This window comes from Apostichopus japonicus, chromosome 10, assembly GCF_037975245.1.
Source record: "Apostichopus japonicus isolate 1M-3 chromosome 10, ASM3797524v1, whole genome shotgun sequence".
Taxonomy (NCBI): domain Eukaryota; kingdom Metazoa; phylum Echinodermata; class Holothuroidea; order Aspidochirotida; family Stichopodidae; genus Apostichopus; species Apostichopus japonicus.
In genome coordinates, this window is record NC_092570.1 from 9,950,970 (window position 1) to 9,972,814 (window position 21,845).

General features: G+C 37.5%; 1 protein-coding gene and 1 pseudogene across 4 annotated transcripts in view; both read left to right on the plus strand.

The window, feature by feature from the left end:
* The window catches only part of LOC139975024 (interleukin-1 receptor accessory protein-like 1), a 27,412-nt gene continuing 5,567 nt past the window's right edge, over positions 1 to 21,845 (plus strand). For 3 of the 4 annotated variants that reach the window (XR_011795633.1, XR_011795634.1, XM_071982627.1), the window contains exons 1-7: positions 10 to 687; positions 8,080 to 8,235; positions 9,726 to 10,010; positions 15,771 to 16,023; positions 17,758 to 17,909; positions 19,860 to 20,003; positions 21,680 to 21,817. Coding sequence is in view for 2 of the 4 variants with exons in the window: in XM_071982627.1 (XP_071838728.1) it covers positions 8,103 to 8,235; positions 9,726 to 10,010; positions 15,771 to 16,023; positions 17,758 to 17,909; positions 19,860 to 20,003; positions 21,680 to 21,817 (1,105 nt within the window). In the remaining 2 variants the exon portion in view is untranslated. Of the gene's footprint in view, positions 688 to 8,079; positions 8,236 to 9,725; positions 10,011 to 15,770; positions 16,024 to 17,757; positions 17,910 to 19,859; positions 20,004 to 21,679; positions 21,818 to 21,845 lie in introns of all 4 variants that reach the window. The other variant, XM_071982628.1, reaches the window with a different exon arrangement.
* Positions 7,832 to 7,906, plus strand: LOC139975487 (U2 spliceosomal RNA; annotated as a pseudogene).

Here is a 21,845-nt window from a genome sequence, read left to right on the forward strand (position 1 = left end):
GAAGATAGCATTGGTCGACCTGTTCAATTTCGACCGTTAACTGACCAATTCTTATTTCTTTTCTTTTTATAACCGGTTGACCGTTTGGCATCTTTGGACGGTACGTAATGACCTGTTATTGAATCCCAAAGTTTGTCGTTTACCTTCTCAGTGATGTTAGTTGTTCCTTATTCATTCTTTTCTTTTTTGCGGACGATGTCCCTATATAGTGACAGTCATTTCACAACACCCGGAAAATCACCTACTGTAGTAGCGTTCTGCTGCATTAGTTCCTGCTGAAAGTTGATTTTATTAAATTATTAGACAATTAACTGCCATTTATCGTGGACCTCGAAAGCAAATGTCCATTGAATTGTTAATAATAGTGACAACCTGTTCTCTGTAGCCTACTAAATGGGAATTCCCCACATAGCCCGTTGCCCTTTGTTCTGTTTCTAACTCCGTGTTTACTACTTCTCGCCTGTGGGAGTTCAAAAGGTGTCCAAACATCGTACGCAGCAACACTTGGCCTCTATAGACATCAAAGTACAACAGACAACGGCGGCTCCTAAATTCTAGCGGAAAGTTTCCCGTTTAGTAGAATTTAGTCAAGTTATATCATTGCTCTGATATATCATTGCTCTGATATATCATCGCTAACTCTGTTGAGAAAGAAACTTGACGTTTAATCAGTGTTACACTAACAGGGTAAGTTGGAATGTGACATTGAGTTACTCAATTTTTCAAGTACAACAAGTTCATGATGCGAATCGCTTTGATAATTATGGTGTATACAATAGAGAAAGGCAGGCAGTGCTGTGTTTGTTCAGCTATGTTAGTCTAACCACGAATCTACATGTATTTAATTTTAACAGTAAATAGGTCTAAAGCTTACCGATCGAGTGGGCTAACCATATCCTATACGCAGTGCAGACCTGCCACCTATGGTTGTTTGCTAACGTTGTCAGGTATACAGTATATATATAGGCCTACTGTACCTCATCACTGACTGAGTTTCTTTGCAGTGTTGCGGCCAAATATAGTCATACTAGTAATATCAATGGGTCTTGTTTTTGGTACGGACAACTTAGTTAAATGTATTCAGCTAGTCGCCAGCAGTACATGCTATTTCAGCAAAATTGCAGAATACCCCTTCAAGGCTGTAGCAAGGCTATGTTGTTGCAGATCGTATGCCCAGTGTAACCATACAATATGAGAACCCCTTTGGACTTCAAAGTGTTCCCCCACCCCCCCACCCCTCCCTTCAAATCTTCAATTACTTAAATTATTTTACCAGTTTTGTAAGTGACAATTGGAGATAGCCGGCCCTCAGTGAGACTGCATGAAACTGCCAGTCTCAAAGTAAAGTAAATTCAGACATTCATAATTACCAATCACTAAATTGTTGTACGTGGTGGTGGTTCTTTATCCTACAACCCTGTTTGGGTTGGGGAGGGTGAAGGCTGGTGACAGACAAATGCAGAACAGAATATTCATGGTTTGCAACAGGTTCTTGAATTTTCTGTCCATGAAGTGTGAAGAAGAATCACTGTTATAATAACGTTCACCTATTAAAACTATAGCAGACGATATATTTTACAGCAATTGTTGATACCTTACACTATGAGAATTTTTTTTTACAGAATTAGCCTCTCAACTGATAACATAGGCGTACGGGACCATTTCAGTTTGGGGGGGCAGAAATTTTTGTGCCCGAAAGTTCCTATGACACTATCTAAGCGGAGTGCCACCATCGGTTGGCGCGTAGCATACAAGAAAATTTTTGGCAAACAATGCCTCTCAGATTGCCGGAAACGGCACTTCTGAGGCCTTGCAAGTTGCATCTAAAAATTCTTTATTTTATAATCTCACGTTTTAGAAATTTACACTTCCCCAAAAATTTGGTAAATTAGAAGAAGAAAAACAGGTAACATCACTTTGAAGGGAAAAATGGGACAGTATATTTTTTAAGCTCCTATTTAGTTACCTTATTTATTATTTTAACATAGTACTCAGCTACCTCCAGGAAAACATACATTGTTCAACGACACGTAGGAGGGATAATGTCGCTGTGTCGGGTGAGACTGCAATTTGTCTCAGAAAAAAAGTATAAAATATAACAAAGAATATGATAAACCTGCACCCCCCCCCCATCCATGAAAAAGAAAATGTTTCTTATTAACACTCATGTTGGGGATGTCCAGGTCAAGGGCGGCGGAAGCACTTTTAATCTGGGGGAGGGGCACCGACATCAATTCAAAGGGCACTTTGCAGAAATTCGATTGGACTGATGCAGCCTTATATTTAGTACCCTTTATAACTCTTATTGCATTATCATATTTGTGTATACACATTACTCCATCAACGCCCCCCCCCCCCCCAAAGGAAAATATGCATACTAGCACCGCAATATCCAATTCGCAAATTGGGAAACCAAGAACAATTTTTCTTTTGAGACAAAATGAGGTGAAATCATGCTAGTTGCTAATGTAGGAATCTTCCGAATTAAAGTTTTTTTTCTTGTTAATATCTTAACAAATTTTTTCCATTCAAAATAGCTTTGAGTTTGCCCCACAGAAATTCATTAAAAGTCACAGGCTTAGCCAGGATTTGCAATGTTGTATGCACGACTATCTGAGCGGAGCGCCACCATCGGTTGGCGCGGAGCGTACTAGAAAATTTTTGGTTTAACAAACCCCTCAGATGGCCGGAAACGGCCCTTCCCGAGTGTTCATTCTGGTTCCCTGGCCTCTTGCTAACTTGAGGCACCTCAGGCACGTGCCCCCCGGTTCCGCCACCCTTTGTCCAGGCAAACAATTGACTAGTTAGAAAAAATTGATCGAGCAAAAGCGTGGGAGCCCAGATGAACTGCGCTTACGGTGGTGTTACACGGAAATATTCGGGCATCATGATGCTAAATAAAGAAAATCATAGAATTGTCGGGCAAAAATTTGAAAAAGATTCGGGCAAGCTACTGCATATATATATTCATATTTCATATATATTCAATGTATGTGTGGCTAAATGTGTAAGACTGCATTGACTCCTTACATAAGTGCTCATTCTGGACACTCAAAGAGTAAACTTCAGAAATAAGAGATCTGCCAAGCAAGATGATATACCAAATTGGAATTGGTCTAAAGTCCGAGTGCAGAAAACTGGACTCGAATACTATAAACGTGTGGGTATTACACATTTCTTTGTGGGTATACTGTACGGGTGGGATCTACATTAAATACGTGTTTGTTGCCACATTGTTCAATTCAGTGGTGTTGTTATTGTTTGTTGTGTAGGGCAATCAATCTTGTAAAGCTTTATACAACAGACACATCCCTACCTGTGATTCATTGATTAACGGTAAACTGTAACCGTAGGTGCTTTTTTGTTTTTTAAATTATGTGTTGCAACTTACCAGGTAGAAACAATTAAACACAAGAACACTGTGATACAACAAATTTGAACACATTGTTAGTAACAGATGATGAAGCCGCAAATGAAAGTATGAGTTCATGTATAAGAATTCAAAATAATAACAATTTTGGAAGCTAGGAAAGTTTTAAAGAAAATGGTTACACATCTCTAAAAGAGTAATGGCGTTCCGTTATAACAATTCCTCATTCATATAAACACTTAATAGACATGCCGTTTTACCTGCAACTTTAAACCAGGGAGTTGAAAAAAAATATTCATCTGTTTGCACAAATCGTAGATACAACCCTCAGTGTCAACGTGTAAATTGTGTAAACAAGAGTACAACGACACAGGATTCGGTATTTGAGCAGGTTTCCAATAACATGTTTTCGTACTTTTTGGAATAATATCTTTCTTTCTTTCTTTAAAAAAAAACGCAACTTCTCAAAAGAACCAACATTTCTTCCAATCCTTTGTATATTGAATTTGTTTCAAAACAAATAAATGATAACAATCAACCGCAAAGTAGAAGGTTAAAAACACTCCCCGGCGTTACAAAGAAGTTTCATGCTGAAAGCAGTCAATGATGCGTTTCCTCCAAATTTCCTGTGATTTGTTTTGCTAATAGTCCTTACCATTGTCTGCAAACATTTTTGCATTTATCGTGCTCAATTTACACAACGTATTTTGTTTAAATAACTTATTTATATAGCGCATTATACCGACGGTCTCAATGCAACTAATTGTAACGTTGCGTACATACATAGGCGTACGAAGCGGGGGGGCAGACTGCCCCCCCCCCCCAAAATTTCCAGAGGACAAGAAATTCGGGCGAAAGTCCTGAAAAATTCGGGCAGCCGAAGAGGAGAAAAAAATATATATATATATATATATATTTTTTTTCTCCTCTTAGGCTGCCCGAATTTTTCAGGACTTTTGCCCGAATTTCTTGTCCTCTGGAAATATATATATATTATATATATATATAGATAGATATATATATATATATATTTATATATATATATATATATATATATATATATATAAATATATATATATATATATATATATATATATATATATATATATATATATATAATATATATATATATATATATATATTTCCAGTGGACAAGAAATTCGGGCAAAAAAATTCGGGCAGCCTAAGAGGAGAAAATTTTTTTTTTTTTTTCTCCTCTTAGGCTGCCCGAATTTTTCAGGACTTTTGCCCGAATTTCTTGTCCTCTGGAAATTTAGGGGGGGCAGTCTGCCCCCCCGCCTCGTACGCCTATGACTGATAACAAGCAAAGATTATTTCATTATTTCCCAGAAATGATCTGATGTAACAGATCCACACAGCTAGGTGTAAACAGTGTCTACATTTGTCAGTATTGCACCCCAAATGCTAGAAATCAACAAATGGTGACTGATATTTAAGCTTTCCGAAATATATACCAGCCCTCAAATCTGCGTAGCGACAACATCATTGAGACCAAATCATTACAATCTGTGAATCATTTGCCGGATCAGAGCTCCAGGAAAGATGCTGGAGATGATTTTAGCCTTTGATATTCATGCTATTAAATGGCTAAATGCTAGTGGTCAACATGATCAACAGAGGGGGGGGCTGGGGGGTGGGCAGGTGTCCTCCCAAACAAAAATCGTGCCCCCCAGATGCCCCCCAGATGCGATGTAGTGTTAAAAAATTACTCAAACAAAAACTTGTTTTACGAAGGGCAAAACGTATTATGTTCTTCAGAACTTCTTTCCACTGACCATCACAATAGCCAGTTGTTTTCTCACTAACAAGGTCACAGAGGCCCTGGCGTGAATCGCTTGTGCTTAAACTTCACTACTACCTTGCATGAATTTCAATTTCAAATTTCAACACTCTTATTTAAAAACTTTATCAAAGCAAAAGGGTTAATTTTGTGTACAACTTTTTTAAAAACATAAATATCAGACAGACTAAACGCGAAAATTCTTGAACATAAAGTTACTTCAAGTTACAAAATATAGCACCAGATTGCATCTATAAGGACCCTCAATTAATCAAAACTTTCTCAAAGGGGAGGGGGACACCCTCTCCTTAGACCCCTCCCCCAGGAGGGAGTTCACAAATAAACATGGTGCCCCCCCTAATTAAGGGCTAGCCCCCTCAGATTGAAATGTCTTGCAATGCTGCTGATGATCAAGCCTGGTAACAGTTATCATTGATTGTACCTGACATAATTAGTTATGCATATATTTCATACGTTTCTTATCACTTTCAAGTTTCATATCTGTACCACTCATTTATTGTAAGTCATGATAGTAACAAATTTTCTTTCCAGTGACTGTGGGTGCAGTGTGTCACACCAGACGCTTAAGACTTTGAACTTGCAAGATTCATTCTTACTCATTGTGAAAGTTTTCCAAAATTATTATGTATTTGTATCTTGTTGAGTGTGTTTCCTTCATGTATTAACATACAATATATCAAAAGCTGTACTTACTGTGTACTGTACATAAAAACCTGTGATGAAATGTTGGCCAGTTTGTGTAGATGTACTGTACCTTCATATATAACATTGGCATAATTTCAGTGTATGTATTATGTGACTCTCTCCACTGATATGTGTGAAAATGCATCCAAACATTACATAGAAGTGTGTTGAGGACTTGTGGATAAATATTTAACTAGAAGCCTACAACAAAAAGGTTTAGAAAGAGCAGTTTGGGAATTGAAATTACTTGATAAAGAACGCCTGGAATCGTTAGCCACAGGTCTGTTTCAAGTACCGGAATGACATTTTCAAGTACTAGGATCTAATTTTCAAGTATACCCTGTACCAACCATATGTACATCCATAGTTTTTCAGTACTAGGATCCAATTTTCAAGTATACCATATGTACATCCATATTTTTTGCAGGTTCTAGGATCAGTTTTCAAGTATACCATACATCCATATTGTTTTAGGTACTAGGATCAATTTTCAAATATACCATATGTTGCTTCAGGTGCTAGGATCAATTTTCAAGTACAGTATACCATATGTACATCCATATTGTTTTAGGTACTAGGATCAATTTTCAAATATACCATATGTTGCTTCAGGTACTAGGATCAATTTTCAAGTATACCATATATCCATATTGTTTTAGTACTAGGATCCAATTTTCAAGTATACATATCTATATTGTTTCAGGTACTAGGATCTAATTTCAAGTATATACAATGTACATCCATATTGTTTCAGTACTAGGAGTTAATTTTCAAGTACAGGTATATATGTACATCCATATTTTTTTCAGGTTCTAGGATCAATTTTCAAGTATATCATATATCCATATTGTTACAGTACTAGGATCCAATTTTCAAGTATACCATACGTGCATCCATATTGTTTCAGTACTAGGATCCAATTTTCAAGTATACCATCTATATGTACATCCATATTTTTTTGCAGGTTCTAGGATCAGTTTTCAAGTATACCATATTGTTTCATGTACTAGGATCAATTTTCAAGTATACCATATATCCATATTGTTACAGTACTAGGATCCAATTTTCAAGTATACCATATGTACATCAATATTGTTTCAGGTACTATAGCCTACTGTAGATCCAATTTTCAAGTATACCATATGTACATCCATATTGTTTCCAGTACTACTGTAGTCCCCAATTTTCAAGTATACCATGTTTTCAAATTGTTTCAGTACTAGGATCTAATTTTCAAACTTGTATATATACCATATGTACAACCATATTGTTTCAGTACCAGGATCCAATTTCCAAGTAAACCGTCCATCCATATCAAGTAATCTCAATAACTGTACCATAATGGCTTTTGTTAAAATAGATTAAAGTACAGAGTCATCATTGAGTCCAATGTCCAGAGATAAAGAGTTAATCCAAAAGCTACCAAAATGCTGAGTCAAAGTAATTATGTCAGGCTTCTCCCACAAAAACAACTGCCTGATTACTATTTGGTGAAAAATTATGTTCTAAACAAATGATAAAAACAAGAGAAATGAAGGCAAACCAAATAAGATTTACTAATACAAAAAAAGGTAAAGAAGAAAGAAAAAAATTATCCCTTCATGTATGATTGAGTTTTGTGAAATTTAGGTTATTTACAGAATTTTCATTTTGATGTATTCACACAATTAAATGATATATTAATTTGCCTCTATTTTTATCATTCAAGTGTACAGTAAAATGTGACTTGTTCAACACATGATTACCAGTAACTTCCATTGAGTTGCTTTATATAGCATTGAAGCAAGATTCAAGCAGGCCTTTTTTTTAACAACTTGGCAAGTTTCCTCAGCCTACACTTGTCTTTGTACAGTAATCATACTGCAAACTTGTTGCACATATGGGACTGTATGAGGACATGTCATACTTATTTGTATACATTCCACATTGTACTCACACTGCTAAGTCTGCTAATCTGTGCTTCTCGGCCTTTTGGCTAAGATCATGTGTAGTATCTGTTCCCTTACGAGGGGAATAGTGATGCACACCATAGTGGTGGTCACAGTCCTGATGCAAGGGGACTGGGGTTGAGATCGGATCAGTCGTTTGTTTGTTTGGTTTTCGTGCCCTGCAGGTTCTTTCCTGGGCGACTTTTCCTTAAAAAAAGAATCTGTGTTTAGTATCACTTCTTGACCTTTTGAAATATCTCCTAAATTTTTCACAGATCATTTGTTGTCTAGTTTCTGAATGTACGGTGTGCACAGTAGAAGTAGGGTCACCATGATACACAGACAACCGGCCACGAATCTATCGCATCTGCTAAGAATCTTCCTGCTCTTGATACCAATTGTGAAATTATCTTCATCCTGCACCAATAACGGTAAGTATTGATCAATGGTTGAATGTACAGATCATGTATGATTCATTCTGGAAGGCTGAAAGATCTTCCCTAAAATATGATGATGACATTGTGAAAGATCTCCATGGTGGATTTTCTTAGTAAGTTTTCCATGTCCTGCAAGATATACTGTAGATTTTAAAATATTTGGCTCATGTTCTAAACAATTAGTCCATTATTATGCCATAAAATGCTGAAAATGCAACCATGTTGTACATGATTTTTTCATGTTTAAATGAGATATGTTTTGAAATTCATATATTTATTTTCCAATTAATATGAATGCCAAAAGATATATGTCCACATGCCCTGGAATATATGTCCATGTTTGAAAAGATGTATTCATTTCAATGGAAAATGATTATTTTCATGCTGATGTAAACATGGATGTTGCACACAGCTCTGTGAAATAACATGTTAGGAACACACTGTAGCACTTGGTTGTTGAACATGAGAGTTTAGAAAACTTGATAAATGTAATTGAGTATCAATGCAGCTGTTTACCATTTTATAATTTGGTGAGTGTTTGGCACATGTTTCACTGCATACTGTAGAAGGCAGAAAGAGTTATGGTGATGATGATCTTACAAGAATAAAGTCCTGAGGTTTTTCTTACAAAGTTAAAGTACATTACAATCTTCCCTGACTATAGCAATATACCATCAGAGTCCCCTGTTTTTGGCAAACAGGGGAGATCGAATATCTACTGGAGGTCATAATGCCAGCAATACTGAAAGTGCCTCTGCACAAATTCATGATGAAAGGAATTGTTCAGTGAAAAATGGGATCCAGTCCTTTTGGTCATATCATTTTTTTGTCTTTGTATCGCCATAAGCCTTGCCCTGTGATGAATATTAGTCTCCATGATAGAGTGCTTGAAATGTTGGCCAGTCCCGCCAGAAAAGTCAAATCTAACACTGACTTACGTCGAGACGTGATGTCAGTGCGGCACATTGGTCAGAATCGATCAGATCTCACTCTCAACTTGGCCTTGATACAATACACAGGAATTATACAGACTTCGCATACGGCAGTGAATACAAAAGATCTCACTCTTAGCTAAAACAAATCCCTCAAGTAACAAATATCTGAACAACATATTATGACGAAAATGTAATAATTTGAATATTAAATATTGACCTCATAATTTAATAAGTTTATATTGAAGTGAAAAGTCAAATAGAATTTCACTTTGAACATGAGAGACATGTGCTTCCGAACCCTAGGAATTCATTATGAAGAACGAGACTGCAATGTGAGAAGCTTGATTTTTCCTTTTGTATTTGATCATTTTGTAAGGCTACTGTATGTATAGTCAAATGATTTTGTTAAATTCCGACCAAAGTTGTGACTTTTAAAATTCTTTTCCACATGATGGCGGAGTACTGACGGTGACCTTAGTACTGTTATACATCAGAAAATAAACGTGTTAGTCTTAAATTGTCATGTCTTAATGTTTTATGTTCTTGTAGAGAGGCTGCAGTTTTATGAGAAGAACTATGCCACAAGGGATTATGGCTTGGAAGGAAGTTCAAAAAACATGGCCTTATGCAGGGTTACAAGTGAATTTAATGGTTGCCAGATTCGATGGTACAAAGATGGTGAGGTCATTCAGGAAACAGAGCGTGTTTTCTTTGCCGACAATGGTCAGACACTCTTAATTAATGTTGTGCAACCGTCAGATGCCGGTGTCTATGACTGCACGGTGTCCAATGATATGGGTACAATCTCCAGGAATCTGACATTGGAGACATATGGTAAGTTGACAAGGTGGTAAGAGATCTATTAGCAAATGTTGCCAGTTTGTAGATAGCTTTCCAGGCAATAATTTTAGCTGAAGATCCCTCTTGTACTATATGGACATTGAACCAAACTCGTCTTCAAATTGTTGCTGCTCCTTAGTTGCTACAAAGGTGAAATGTTTCCCTGGAACTGGAAATGCATTCCAGTCGCAAGCAGATCGCTAGAGGGGGAGGGGTGTGTGGGGGGAGTCTCACCCCCCAACTTGGTAAAACTGACGATAGTTGGAAAATTGGAGTGCTACAGTCGGAATTTTCTACTGTCACACTCTAGTTTATCTAGACCTATATTCCTGTGATTGTGAATGACCTAAAAATTGTAAAAATTCGGTCAAAATTGACCTTTAATAAGCCATATTTACCACATTTTCCTTGCCACTTTAAGAAATTGTATCTCGCTGTTCTTATACTCCACCATACAAAACTTCGTATAATTTTGAATACTCAAAAAAATGCCTATTAGAATTTACCGTCATAGGCGTAGGAGCCCAATTTGATTTGGGGGGGGCTGTAACGACTTGCCCGAAACATATAACCTAAATTTTTTCGCGCGCGTTCCACATGTTAATGTGCATATATATAGGCATGCATCGGTTTGTACATCGATGACAATAACATACAATCATTTTCCATGTTATTACCCTTCCATATTGCAATATTATTGGAGAAGTCATTACAATATTAATGGTAATAATAAAATAAGTTTAACCATGGAAAAACACATTGCAAATTATCTTCTTTCAGTATCAGCATATTGCCAGAATTTTCACAAAAATATTTGGTTGGGGGCGGGGGGATGGAGGGGGGCTAATAAGTTTTTGAAGTGAGTGCCAGTGGGTACAAATGTATCGAAAAAAGTTCGGAACAAAAGTGCAGTCGCGAAAGATAGGGTGTCTGACTGACACTGACCGTATCTTTGACGAGTAGCGTGAGGGAGAGGGGGGGGGGAGTACAAGGCAGCAGTCGGAATTTTATGGCTTCAAAACCCATCCAGTTGGATTTTCAGCCACTACACCCCCCCCCCCAATCATCAGGCCTTAGCTACGTCCCTGGTCGCAAGTAATAGCAATCCATATATACAGTCATTCTCCAATAACTTCTAGCTAAGTATTAAGTGCAAAGCAGTTCAAACTGGGTGACAATCATAACCGTGGTAACAATCATATCCATGGTGACTACCATATCCATGGTGACTATGAGACATATAACCTGAAGGATCATACAAAGCATATTATTCAGAAACAATACAGTTCTAGCCTCTACAATAGGTATTAATCATCAAGCTTGTAAGGAAGCTTTAACACCCTATATGTCATAATCAAATTTGGGTGGGACACATTGGACCTTTCAGTTTCATGACTTGTTGATTGTGTTTTCAAAGTTTGTTTCCTCTGAAGTCATTTTCAGGTAAATATACAGATTAATGAAGATTCACCCATGCGATCATCATTGTTTTAGTTCCTGCCAATTATCAGGTGTAGCCGCAGTCCCTGCTTTGACCTTTTTATGATGCAAAATGTAAATTATGGAATATGGAAGCTTCCGTAGGTGCCATGGTATTCACTATTATGCAATAGTTGTTTTCATCATAACCTGCAAAAAATAGCCAATGGTTTCTAGTATTGGTAGTTGAAGCATGACGGTTTTTGTTTGGCTATATATTATATATTCCCTGAAAGACATCCGAATATATTTCTTTATTGCACCAGCATTGGTACTGAAATGGAAATTTCCCAGGTGTTGATGTGTGTAGGCAGTGGCGGCGGAACCGGGGGGGCTTGGGGGGGCTCAGCCCCCCAATGAAAAAGTTGAGGGGGCAAATGCATGATAAGCCCCCCCAATATTTACCAAGGCTCCGAAACGTGCATCTGCCTATTTTTAATGCATACTTGTCGATCTGTCCGATGCACACGTATACTATATAGGTGTAATAATTAAATATGATTATTGATTATCTGTATCATGCCTCATCGAATATTAGTGTTTTAAATAAGAGGGTAATGAGCTAAACGCTATACACTCATCAACATTTGCGTTTACACTACGAGTACATGCAAGGCTTGGAACATGGCTTTATGTTTAAACGCAATCAATTATTAAACGAACAAAAACACAATCTTAGCATTTCACCTGTACCGTATAGGGTACATGCATTCATGACATGATGACAGTGCTAGGTCATAGAAATTTGTTGGCAACTGCACATGGTTTTGGAATTACCCATTTGTTGGCATTAAGAAATGCTTTCTGTTTTTTCTTATGACATTTATTTAATTCAGGGGCGTCGGAGCCGGTACGGGCAGGTCCGGCGAACGCCGGACCAATATTCACGACGCAAAAAAAAGAAAAAAAGAAAATAGTAGGACTAAAAAATGGAGAAAAAAAAAATCTTGGAGGTATATGTTTCAATAATTTTCAATAATGATGACGGCAAGTAGGCTAAATGTAACTACTCTGGCATGGCAGGGGTCTTGTTTTCAAGCTCGGGAAGTGCCATTTCCTGCAATCTGGGAGGCATATTTTCCAAATTTTCTCCATTACGCTACGCGCAAACCATGGTGGCGCGTAGCGTAGTTTGACCTACCAAACGACCCCCGCGATAATTATGATAGTTGGCCACACTCTGAACCACCGTACCAATCAAAAATAGCTTCCGACGCCCTTGTAATTATTGCATTTAATTGCAAGTAGTAATTTACTACACTCAAAAACGTCTTTGCGAGTACACGTCTAGTAATAGCTACTCTCTTAAAACACCATCGAATATTGTTTTCATAGATTTTTACGTGCAATCTGAGAAATTGCAGGCTTGAGATCCATGTTTTAGGGCTAGGTATTCGCAGCATAAAACACTCGGGAAGTGCCGTTTCCGGCCATTTGGGGGGTTTGAAAAACCCAAAATTTTCTTGTACGCTCCGTGCCAACCGATGGTGGCGCTCCGCTTAGATAGTCTCCACATATTAGCCCCCCCAATAATTTTCCCGTTCCGCCGCGCCTATGTGTAGGTAGATATATTGAGAATTGTAGATTGAATTATTTTCAAATGATTATGTTTACTGTACAGTAGATTGTTTGGGCCCCAAGTTATACCTGGATTTATAGTCTGCACTGAATACTTAGTTCCCAAGATGCCTAATACTGTTGTACTGCAGCAATAATTGAGTTGTTTCCTCAATCCTGTGTTTTCCCATGAAATTGTTAACCTTATGTACAGTATATGTTTGCTGGGAAAGTGCACTCTTTTGGTGTTTTGCATGTGAGCAATAAACTTCGTCCCTGTATATTTTTAAGTTTTCAAATACCTTACGATTGATGTCCCTCCAGCATCAAGTTGGTATATATATAAAGTAGCAGATATTCTTACACTAATACAGCGACGTAGCCAGGAATTTGAAAGGGGGGGAGCACTTTTTGCGATTGATATGGATTTTCAAAGTTGTAGGCACGACTATCTGAGCGGAGCGCCACCATCGGTTGGCGCGGAGGGTACAAGAAAATTTTTGGTTTTACAAACCCCCCAGATGGCCGGAAACGGCCCTTCCCGAATTTTCATTCTGGTTCCCTGGCCTCTTGCTAACTTGAGACACCTCATTCAATATCACTTTTAAACCCCAAAAACAAACGAGTTAAAATAGTACGTAATTCAATAATACATAATGTATTAAAATTAGCAAGGTACACAAGGGCGGCGGAAGCACTTTTAATCTGGGGGGGGGGCACCGACGTCAAAGGGCACTTTGCAGAAATTCGATTGGACTGATGCAGCCTGATATTTAGTACCCTTTATAAATCTTATTGTATTATCTTATTTGCGTATACACATCACTCTATAGTCTTTTTCGGCGGGTAGAGTGTTGAATGAAACTATCGTGCTACATACTGGTTACGCCCTGATCATATGATATCATTATCAGCAGATTTTGTTTCCTGTTCAAATTCTTTTACATGTTCTTTTACATAATATATCAGAAAGACAAACATAGTGCTCTTTTACAAGTTTTCCAGTAGGATGATTCTTGTTTATTGTCCAATGTCTGGACTTTAATACATTTGACGAACTGAACTGATGGACAATATAAACTTTCATATTTTGTAATACAGCCAGATATGCAGTGGCCTAAAAACAAATATCGTTATCGCAGTGTATTAGCAATGTAATAATTATTTATAGGAAGTGCGTATCACGTACGATTGCTAGCTTAGCTTCATAACATGCTGTTAGTGCAACAACTTAGGACGACTCATTGAACGAACGTTGTCGACGTTGTTGTGCATACAGTTCGTGACATTCCATAGAGTGCGGTTAGGTAGGCAATATGTATTTTATTACGCAGTGGCCAACTGTAGGCTTGTAATTGGCTATAAGCTAAATTTATCTACTTGCATCTGCCAAACTAAGTAAGTAGTTGAATCAGTAGGCGTGAATGTTACTACGATTACAATCGAGTTAACGCAGCTGACGAGTATTCAATATCAAAAGAGCACTGACAAAATACCATGCTAAAAAAACGACAGTTTAAAAAAAAAAAATCGACACTGAAAGGGGGGGAGCGGTCGCTCCCCCTGCTCCCCCCCTGGCTACGTCCCTGCACTAATATGTTGTTCAGAGAAGGAGGAGCAAGGGAAAAGTGATGAAACACCAGGAACATTGAATCGGCTTGTTTGAATTGTTGATGGAATCATACTTAATATGATCTTTCACTGTCTTTATGAACGGGATATGAAACCAGGATGTGAGAGCGTGTTGTTAGTTACGTAGTCAATAAAACCATCAAAAGTTACAATGAACCAGATCGAATGAGAAACCTGTCAACCAGATGTTTCTCCAATCCAATTCTGGGAATTGTATTCTCCAAAGTTTAGGTTTTCCGTTTAGAAGAGACTTAGTTTGTAAAATCAAGAGCTCTATAAACCTCGGAACTTTCGAATATGGCTTAATGTTCAGAGAGTTTTGAATCATGTTGGTAATCTGTTAAATGAATAATTGCATGATGTGAGTGACATTCAGTGTTCTTTGCCACATACTGTGCTGTGTGTTGTCATGACTACTGTATATCAGTTCAGTTCTTTGAAGTAATTTAATTAATTTAAAGATAGAGTAACACTCAACGCCATGCAATTTTCGTGTAATACTTGGTCGTTAAAATGGTTAACAATGAACAATCAGAAAATAGATATAAACAAATTTAGAAAGAGTAAGGAGACTATTGGTCATAGAATGGGTGGAATTTGTTGCAGAGACCTCAGAAGTATAAGCCTGTGCTCTACCGATCCAACCCCACACCCCCCCCTCCTCTATAGTGCTGTTTCTTTCATATGGTTGGAATTAGCTTGGTTTACAAGATTCAGTACATTACAACATCAAAGAAACAGTATGATATTCGACACTTAATGCCCTACCAACTAACTATTGCTATCTTAATTGCTTCCAAAATAACTTGAAAGCAGGTTACATAGCCTTAACAAATAAACCTATTCCCCTGTATATATATTCCTGAGTGAGTACATAGAAGATTATAGACTTTGCACTTGACAGTGTGATATCGATATAACTTAGATTCCAGGAAGAAAATGAAGGTTTGCCTACAATGTGGCATTTTGAAGACTATAGAACTGTTCATTGATACATTACGTACTGTTGCCTAATTGCTGATGTATACATAGAATAAACTTGTCATACATGTGTCTTTACAAATGGTCTTTCTTCTTTCCTTATAGTGGAGGCATTACAAAATCCCTTCAACTTACAGTGGTCATCGTGCCAATTACAAAACACCCCCCTTGGAGGAAATGTGTCAGCAGCTTGCAAGTTTGATGTTGGCACAAAAGCAGATGAAACTTTGTGTGATTGGTATAAACGAAACACATCAGCTCCGGCCGGTTCAGACTATGAGTGGATTGCTGTATGGCTAATAGAAGGACTCCAGTCCGACGATTCCTATTGTGAAGAAAGTTCCAACTATCCCCTGTGGTAAGCATCTAATAGCAGTGGTGAGCACTGCAGGGTGCACGGTGGGTGGGGGTGGGGGTGGGGGAGGGTTTGCCAGGGCCCATCAACTCCCATCATAAGGGGAAGAATGACTGGAGACCACTATAATTCAAACCTTGCACCAAATATTATTTATGTACTTATTAGCGCAACCTTTCATTCAGAGCTAGATAAAGACTTTACTTATAGTCTAAATATACCTCAGAATTCCCAATTTCAAAATCACTGCGACCACCCATGTCAGCATGTTCATACCACAAGTGTAATGAAAACAGTCCACACATGCGGCCCGATCAAGATTTTAACGCAGTCCTTTACTTGTATCATCCACTTTTAACAATTCCACGTAGGAAACGTATGAAAACACCTGTTTATATAGCGCAATATTAAACTCAAACGATATTCTATGGCGCTTTACAAGGAAAAAATTAAAACAAACAAATGAACAAAAACAAGCAACATTACAGAGAAAATATAAAGAAGCCTCATTAAAGAGAACTGTCTTCAGAGCTTTTTTTAAAGAGAAAAATGTGGATTATTAGCAACAGAAGACAGCAAGTCATTCCACAGCCTGGCCCCAGTTACAGAAAATAAATGGTTGCCAAACTATTTTGTGAGGTTGGCAGGAACGTTTAAAGTAGTGGCATATATGCTTCTTATGCGGTATGACGACACACGCCTAGTAAACATCTTACACAAATAATCGGGGACCTGTTTATTAATACATTTATAAATCAAACAAAGAACCTTGAATGTAATGCGTTGCTCAATGGGGAGCCAATGTAAAGTGAAAAGACAGTCCCTGGCACTGTCATATTTTCTTCTGCACAGAATCAATTTTGCAGCTTGGTTTTGTATAGCCTGTAAGGGAAGCAGGGTAGAGGCAGATAAACCGATCAGTAAAGAACAGTCCAGATGAGATAATTTACGAGACCCAAGACCACAGATTTACAACTTTCACAATCAAGGAGCTTATGAATCTGTCTGATTTTGTAAAGGTTGCCACTAGCAATCCTGCATTCCTCAGAAATATGTTTTTCAGAGGTGAATTTAGTGTCAAGCAAACTTGCAATGGAAGTAAAATATCGCAAGCAACATGGGTAGGACCGAGAGAAAGATACAAGAGCAAGGACCTAGGACAGGCTAGCCACAAAGTAAAACAAAGGCTAGAAATAACATGCCTGCATCAGCTGTGGTTTAAAGGGTGTGAAACTCGCGCAAAAAGAAATGTCTATAATGCCGGTAATCTGACCTAGTTTCGATTGAGTTGTAACAGAACTGTTAGACACCACCATCGCTCCCAGAAAATACACACACCGCTTGATATCGTTGGTAATTAGACACTAGTGTCCAGTCAGTACATACAGCTGCGGTCAATACCCACAGCACAGTATACAAACGATATAGCGATGGACATCTCAGGTCCAGCTAAAGATAACAAGGTATCACGTTTCATTACTGTCTGCATTTTGTAGCAACACGAACAAAACGTCACTTGCAATCAACAGAAAGTTAACTTTTTCAGATGGAAATAACATGCCTGCATTCAGCTGTAGTTTAATACAAGAAGGAAAGTCTAGATATACTCAGGTTGATAGTCTGTGTAACACAATTCAGATCACCAAGATAGGGTCTCAAAAACTCCTGTGAGGCTTCCTTACCCTTGAGATTATTATAATCAATAATTCGTCTTTCTGTTTGATTTCTTTCCAACAGTGGAAACCTTTCATTAACTGAAGAAAATCAAGTCATTTTTTCGTGCCTTAACTTGTACAATCTAAAACCAGAAGACTATGGAGAATATAGTGTGGTTGTCAAACATCGCTTTCCCACAGAATTGAAGTTCACATTAAATGAGCTAGAAGAAGGTAAGTCACATTACAAAAAAGTATACAAGTTATATGGCTTAAAAGACATATTTCTTGATGTAGCTAAGATGATGACACAAATTAGGCGGAAATGTGCAAAAATACAGAAAAAATAGTAGAGACATCATTGTAACTACACCACACCATATTGTTATTGTAACCAGCGGTGGTACTGGGAGGGGAAGGAGGCACATTTATCCTCCAAATCATGCCATTCCGAATGCTTGCCACCTTCACAGTTGCACTGGTCAAACAGAACTGAAGCCCATCTGCTGAAATCAAATTTTCTGTGATGTGCAATTTACATTGGTGCATGCTTGCGCTTCCAAAGCAGTTCCCTCCAACCCTACCCCCCCCCCCAAAGCTTGCCATCCACTTAAATTTCAGCTGCTAGGAGTGTTAGCTCAGTGGTTAACGCTGGTGCCTTTCAACATAAGGATCCGATTTCGAGTCACTCCAAGATTAATGTATGTCGTCCAGTTACAGAGTTGTTGACAGTTGACAATTCATAATCATGGACGTTAAATATGAATCTAAGAGACTGACTTTGGTCAGCTTGCGGCTTTGATAAACCAATGATGGCTTCTTCGCGAGTTCCTGCTTGCAGGAGGCTCTAAAATACATACATACATACAAGTGTGGAAATTTGGGTGTGGCTACTGGTTATAACTGTTCTCTTAGTAACATTGTCACATGTTTCATGTCACAGGTGCTTGGTAACTAAGAAAGTGTTAGAAATACTGTTTATCTCGTAAAATAGACAAGGTTTTATAAGCACTAAATAAAATTAGAACAAAAATGTTCAAATTTTACTGTCATCTTGTGTCATAGCTGCAATATGTTGTAGTCTCTAAAGCATTGATTGGGTTGTAGTCACCTTGAAGGTACTTGTATGCCCTGATAAAAATTAAATGGTACAAAGTTTAATCATGTCATGTTTGTTCTTTGTTGACAATTCAGCTATAGATATGTTGAGCAGACTTTGGTCTCACTTCTATGAATCAACTGTGACATTATTTGACTTATCAGAATGTATCAACAACAGCTCTGTCTACAGTACAACTGTATTTCATAACATTCACATGACACTTAGGGTTAACCTTAGTCAATGAGATAACCATCAGCCTAATTGGTTATTTTCATTAAACAATTGCTTAAAAGCATTTTCAAAAAAGCTTGCAAGGCGGGAATTAATTGAGATTCAACCTACAGTACACATTGGTGAGTTGTAACATTCCTGTCTGCAATTTCTGTCAGACTTTCAAAAATGTCTTGATTCTATGCTTCTTCATTGATTGGCATTTTCACACAAGATTGTGGCTGATGGTTGCTGAAACTGTTTCTTTGGAAAGTGAGGATTCTACTCCCAAGTATCTCTTTCGAGATCCGGCCTTAGAATTCACAAGTGATTAACAGTTGGTTAGCACCATGATTGATCTCTTGAGTAAGTTAAAAGATGTCACCAAAACGGAAAAAAGTATTGTTCCATGCAGGTGGCAACTTAATAGCCTACAGTGGAATAAGGACAAAGCTTCCTTACTGGTTTTGAACCTCTGGACATGCAATCAGTTTCAAAGCTCCAGTAGGTTCAGGTGTCCGCATATAAAGCTGGAGGCCCGGCTTTGAATCCTGGTGGAGGCTGGAAGTTTTTCACTGTTCTGGATTTAACAACTCATTACAATTTCTAACATACATGTGGTCCTAGTTTATACAAAGTCAATATATTCTTTCATCAAAATGTTTCCAAACATCAAACTCGCAAGGCTTATAGTGGCTCCCATTCCTATTCATATTCATAATCCAAACTAATAAACTGATTGGCCACAAAGTGGGCCTAGGATGTTCTCTGATATAAATATTTGATTAGAAACAGGAAAAGAGATGATTGGATTAGGAATATATATATCAGCATTACAGTGAATTATTTCTTTCATCTTGTTCATTCTTCAGAGAGGATCATTCGTGTAAAAATCATCTGTGCGGTTATAGTCAGCTGTGTCGTTGTACTTTTACTCACTGTTATTTTATGGCAAGCAGTTAAAACAGATCTCAAACTACTCATCAAGGACAATCTTGGAAAGAAAAGTCAAAATGGTGAGAATACTCTTCATATTGTTTTATTGTCACAGGTGTGTGATATATATATTTTTTTTGTGGTGAGAGTTTCAGGGATTTGGTATATAAATCTGCTGTCATAATATGATATCATAGATAACTTGCTTGAATATCTGTTACAAATCATTTACTCTATTGAAATACTGAGGTAAAAAGGTAAGCAACATAGTTTTCCTCTTATAAGTGTATACAGAGAATGCTTTTATAAGTATAGGGAATTTTCATTTATCGAGTCACAGTTTATTAGGGTACAATTAGTATGGTTATGTGATTAATATGAAATTCATCACCAATTAAACTGAATTGCTAAATTACTGCTAAAATTTGGCAAATTCGAGTGAATAAAAAGTGAAGACTCCTCTGAAAAATTGATGCTATAGTACACCATACCCACAGTTATGATAGAATGTCACTGGAGAAAATGCACTCAGTGAAGAGACCATGCAGTATATAATCGACTGTTTGTACTTATTCATTAGTCTGGCTGAATTCTACTTACTGTGATACATGAATATTCATATGGTACTTGTTTGTGATATCACAGTTTCAGTGACTCTCCTCTGTTATGATACTTGAAGCAGTCCTTGTCTTTAGGTAAAATAATATAAAATGGATGTAGGATTATTACATATGTAAGTACAATTTAACTTGCACTTTGCCTAGTTTTATGAATACATATGCATATGACAAGGTACTGTGTTAACTCAGCTCATCAGAAGTGTAGGCTAGGTTGTAGTGTATACATGCTGTGAAAGTTTTTGTAGGCCTATAAGCTTATCATTATGTCAATAAATATTTGTTTATGAGAGGCCAATTCTCATAGTTTTACATGTGCCTTTCTTTGGATACTGTTTTGTCAATGTACTACATCTGAAACTTTCACTTCTTTGTGTCCAAGGTTCATGTTTGTTCCAAAATATGTTTCAAATTCAATTGTTACTAATCTCCAAAATGCAATACAGGAATTGAAAGAATTTGAACCAAGATGCTGATTTAAATCTCTCCTCGGTCAGTTATAAGTTTCCACTCGGATGTTCTATGAAGTTGAACTATTTGATAAATATTTTCCATTCTTGATAGGAATGTGTTGCATACATTGTGTTTTTGTTTTTTTTAAACTTCGATCATTACGATATAGAACGCTGATCTTTTTAAAATCTTTATCGTTCTCCAAAGACAACCAGGGGAATTTCTAGAAGTATTGTTCTTAATACCAGACTTATAGTGAGATACTGTAGCTGCACTCATACTTGTATTGTAGGCTAGCTAGTTCGCCTGCATGTACTCATCCTCACAGATTCAGGACAGTTTGGAATTCAATGTGACAAAATTAAGTACTCCTATACTCACACTTAGATACTCACACTTAGAGCCTTGTACAGCTCAAACTCATACCAAGGGGAATTCTACTTGTAATTATGCCGTAATAACCATCATCCTGGTATTTACATGTATAACTTTGACATGAAACTTTGTTTCTTCACACTGTAAATACCACTTCTTGGTACTACAGAATCATTTCTTTGGCTTATTGTATGACTTCCACATCTATCTTGTTTTCTGCCATGCTTGGGAAATACATTTTTCTCAGTTGCAATGTCCTCTCCCCATGTGGATGCTTACAACTTAAGATGACCTATTACCCTCTTTTGCAGATGGTAAGGTATATGATGCATATATATCACATGCATTGACAGATTTTGACATCAAGTTTGTTCTTTGTTTGAAGAACCATCTGGAGGAAAGGGGTTACAAAGTCTTTCTTCCAGAGGTGCACCTAACTCCCGGAGACTGTAAGTATTCTCAACGAACTTCTGGAAG